A 3,684-nucleotide genomic window follows, 5' to 3' on the forward strand; every position below is an offset into this window, starting at 1 on the left:
CGCCGCCCCCCAGCCACTCAGGAGGGCAGAGCAGCCCTTACCTTCCTTCTCCTGGAGCAGGGAGTAACACTGGAGCAGGACTTGTGACAGCAGCTGGATGCCACGCCCTCGCGTCCGAGGATCTGTGTTCTCCAGGCAAGAGCTAGCCCAAGTGGGGAGAAAGCCCAAGAGGCCTGTTGTGAGCAGGGACACCCAAGCAGGAAGCACATCCTGAGCAGACACATTATAAAAACAAAGAGGTGCCGCTCTCTGGGCAGGGGGGTGGTGGCCCAGTCCTGCCTGACTTGCTGGCAGGGTGGGAGCAGAATCCTCTTCCCCTGACTATGCTGCATGCATACACCCGGCCCCAGAGCCACGCAGCAATAAATCCAAGTTCTCAAGTCAGACCAAAGAAATTGCTCTTGCACCATGCTCTGCACCTGAAACTCAGGCTCCCAAGATGACAAGGGCTGAAAAAGGGCAAAGTCTCTTACAACGAGGCAAACCCAGCCCCCAGCTTGGGAGAAACGAGCCTCCCTGAGTCCCAGGCCATGACAGCTCACAGACAGAAGCAAAAGCTGAGCGCCAGCCAACTCGTGACATGGTGATGTGCAGCTGTGTGCTCAGGCAGCTCCTGCTGGGGACAGTCCAACTGAGAAGTGCCCTGCGGCTCACTGCCTGCCACAACACCTCTCCTCAGTCCTGGGAGAGTATCAAGAGCTGCTTCGGCCTTGCTCTTTCCCAAACAGCTCCCAAATCCTGAGAGGGCAAAGCACCACTCAGGCCCCGCGCTGTAAGCAGACAACATCCTTGCAGGCCTGTGTGCTGTGGTGTGTCTACCAGCACTGAAGCTAGCTCGTCCTGGACAAGCATGCACACTTTTCCTTCTCACTGTCCCTCTTTGTGGGAATCTCCCCTGCAAGGCCCTTACGCGATGTATAACGTATAAGGCTTTCCTTACCCCAGGGCTTCCACAAGCTGCAGCACAGTCCAACTTCCATCTTTCACCCCTGGAGAAAGGAGGTAAAGAGAGTGAACTGAAGAGACTCCCAGACCATCAGTCAGGCATGGCGCTGGAGACAGATGCTGGGAAGGGCCCGGCACCGCAGCGGGAAAGGCTGGCCGGGTGCCAGCACCTCACTAAGCACCGAAGGAGCCATGTGCACCTAGTTGGTGGAGCTGCCTCCAGCCCTGCCTGCGAACACATCTGGGACTGAGAGCTGACTCGACTGGATCAGAGCTGAGAGCAGGCAGCAAGGGGTGGACTTGCCTGCACTTTGCCTCTACCCTCTCCCCGCAGCCTGGCTGCAACTGCGACCAACACATGGCTCCTGAGAGAAGCAGCCATGCTGTGCTCCACTTCGCTGAGACGCCAAAAAATGCTTCTCTAACATGAGCAAGCCAGGAGGAGACAGAGGGCAGCTCCCCAGGTGCTTCCTGAGGGAGAACTGGCGCAGCAAACAGCCCAGACGCTAGCGATCACCCAGCTTCCCACCTTGGCTCCACCACCCCCACGCTACACTGAGCAAGACCTACACAAACTCCCTCCAAGATGGAGGGCGAGGAGAAAGGCAGCTTTGTGGTCAGAGGAAGACAAAGCATTGGGACTCCTGGAGTCTGCTTCCAGCTCTGATTCAGACACCCCGCCAGGTTGCCTCACACACCTCCTGCCTCAATATTCTTGCAACTCAAGTGGGGGAAGAGTCACTCGTCGGGAGGCTTTGGTAGGGACCTGCTGCATCCTACAAGAGCCTTGGCAGAAGGGCAGGTTCTCCACTCCCACCACTCACTGCCAACGTGACACCTTCCCCGTAGGAAAGCTCTGTGTCCCCCTGTGGTCAGACATGGGGTGGGAGGCAAGGGACTGCCTTACCTTCAGCCCTCTAACCTGTAGCTCAGGTGGCAAGGGACATTGCTGGGAAACAAGCAGCACCCCTCACTCGCCACCTGGACAAAACAGCTTTCCTCCACAAAAAAAGCACCTTCCAGTCACCGAGCCTCACTGTCTTTGCCCAGGAGCACTTCTGGGCGCTCCAGAGGGCCCTGTTCATCCCTCTGCCCTGCTGAAGTCTTGCCTACACAAGTGACAGGGCACCCACCCCCTCAGAAGCCTCAGGTTTCATTTGGGGCTTTCCCAGGCCTTGTCTCAGCTAGTGTCTCCTGCTGTTGCAAGCATTTACTGGCTCTTCCTAAAGCAGTTAATCCCAGTATTAAGTCACACTGTTCATCAGAGAGGGGTCTCTGGGGATGGGAGAAGGAATGACAATGTTTTCTGACAGCAGGCAGCCCCGGCTCCAGGGATAGAGCTTCCAATCCCACTTGGCGCAGCAGGGAAAGGGAGCCTGGACTGAGGGACAGAACAGATAAGGGGAGCTGCGAGGAAGAAGAGGAGCCTAGCAGGCCACAGAGATGACAGGCACAGGCTGAGCAGGGGGTGCCTCGAGCGACAGCCATAAGGTGCTAGCAAAATTTCTTGCAGAAGAACAACAGTGCAACAGCAAGCGGGTGCTGTGTACCTGCATGAAGCAGAGTGGGCTGCCAGGAGAGCTCATACAGCCCCTTCACACCCAGCATCTCAACATCCCGCTCTGCAAGCTCACAAAAAGCCCTCGTGCCTCTGAACCACCGTGGAGAAGGTCCGAGACAAACACTATCTCCACAGCCAAGCACTCTGCCTCTCTGCTTTTTCAGAGATCGAAAGCAGCAGCTACACAAAGCAGCTGGTTTCCTAATCAACAGGAAAGAGCTGAAGTGTAATGATCAAACCACAGCTGGCTATCGATGCTCCCCGTGGTTATTAGCCCCTTTGCTTGGCTATGGCGAGAGAACTCGCTCTATTCTCAGGGACCCGGAGGTGCGACCAGCTTTGCCTCGCGTGGAGTGACCACACCAGCCCCGACGGCGCGACCTGCAAGCGCTACCTCCTGCTCGCAGGCAGAGCCACGCAGGCCACAGCTTAAGCGCAAGCACAGCTATAATTGGACCTGCCTCATCAGCACGGCGGGCACAGTGGCCAGCCTGTGAAACTTCTGCCTCCACATCTGGCAGCAGCAAGTTCCCAAGGTTAATTACGCACCTGGAGTCCCAGCACTCCCTTTACCAGGAGGGGCTGCTTTCCTATTCTGCTGTTCCTGTAGTCCCAGAGACTAAACAGAAGCAAGCCATTTACCCTTTGCTTCATTATTACTTGGAATCAGTCCACTCCCTTTCCTGACACCTCTTCCCCCCTTTCACGCAGTGTCCTTCTAGACATTAATCACTTCTGCGCACTTTCCATTCTCGTCTTCCCCACACTCTCAAAATGCGAGCACGGCATTCACGGGAGCGTGTGATGGATTTCTGTAACAGCAGTATCCTTCTCTCCCCATCTTTTAATAAAAACGAGTTAAGCCTCCTTCTGCCACTCACTGACACGTGCAGCCCGAGCTGCCTGTGACAGCACCGAGGCCTTTCTTCCACTTGCCAAGTTACACTCAATTTAGCACTCAGCAACACATGGGAGAAGCTCAACGTGTTTCTTCCAACAATTGCACAATGGCCACAAGGTTAGAAAAAACCTCCCCTTTCGCTCAAGGATACGTGATGCAATTTAATACTTTCTGATGTGTGATTCTATACGAGGTCAGAGGGGCCAAAGAACACTTGCCGGCTCCCTCGCTTGTCAAGGTAGGTTTGTCACAAGTGCCATACGGCTGACGAGAACGG

The 3,684-nt window shown here is 55.6% G+C and overlaps 2 protein-coding genes across 2 annotated transcripts in view; one reads left to right on the plus strand and one right to left on the minus strand.

Moving 5' to 3' along the window:
* The window catches only part of MMS19 (MMS19 nucleotide excision repair homolog (S. cerevisiae)), an 11,957-nt gene extending 10,974 nt beyond the window's left edge, over positions 1-983 (minus strand). Inside the window, exons 1-2 of the mRNA XM_009323271.1 lie at positions 941-983; positions 42-142 (exon numbers count right to left, since the gene is read on the minus strand). The gene's annotated coding sequence lies outside the window, so the exon portion shown is untranslated. The remainder of the gene's footprint in view (positions 1-41; positions 143-940) is intronic.
* Positions 1-1,149, plus strand: part of ZDHHC16 (zinc finger, DHHC-type containing 16) — a 16,309-nt gene extending 15,160 nt beyond the window's left edge. Inside the window, exon 10 of the mRNA XM_009323300.1 lies at positions 1,025-1,149. Coding sequence (XP_009321575.1) covers positions 1,025-1,149 — 125 coding nt within the window. The remainder of the gene's footprint in view (positions 1-1,024) is intronic.
* Positions 1,150-3,684: the final 2,535 nt, after the last annotated feature.

The sequence above is a fragment of the Pygoscelis adeliae genome, unplaced genomic scaffold, assembly GCF_000699105.1.
Source record: "Pygoscelis adeliae isolate BGI_AS28 unplaced genomic scaffold, ASM69910v1 Scaffold294, whole genome shotgun sequence".
NCBI classification, from domain to species: domain Eukaryota; kingdom Metazoa; phylum Chordata; class Aves; order Sphenisciformes; family Spheniscidae; genus Pygoscelis; species Pygoscelis adeliae.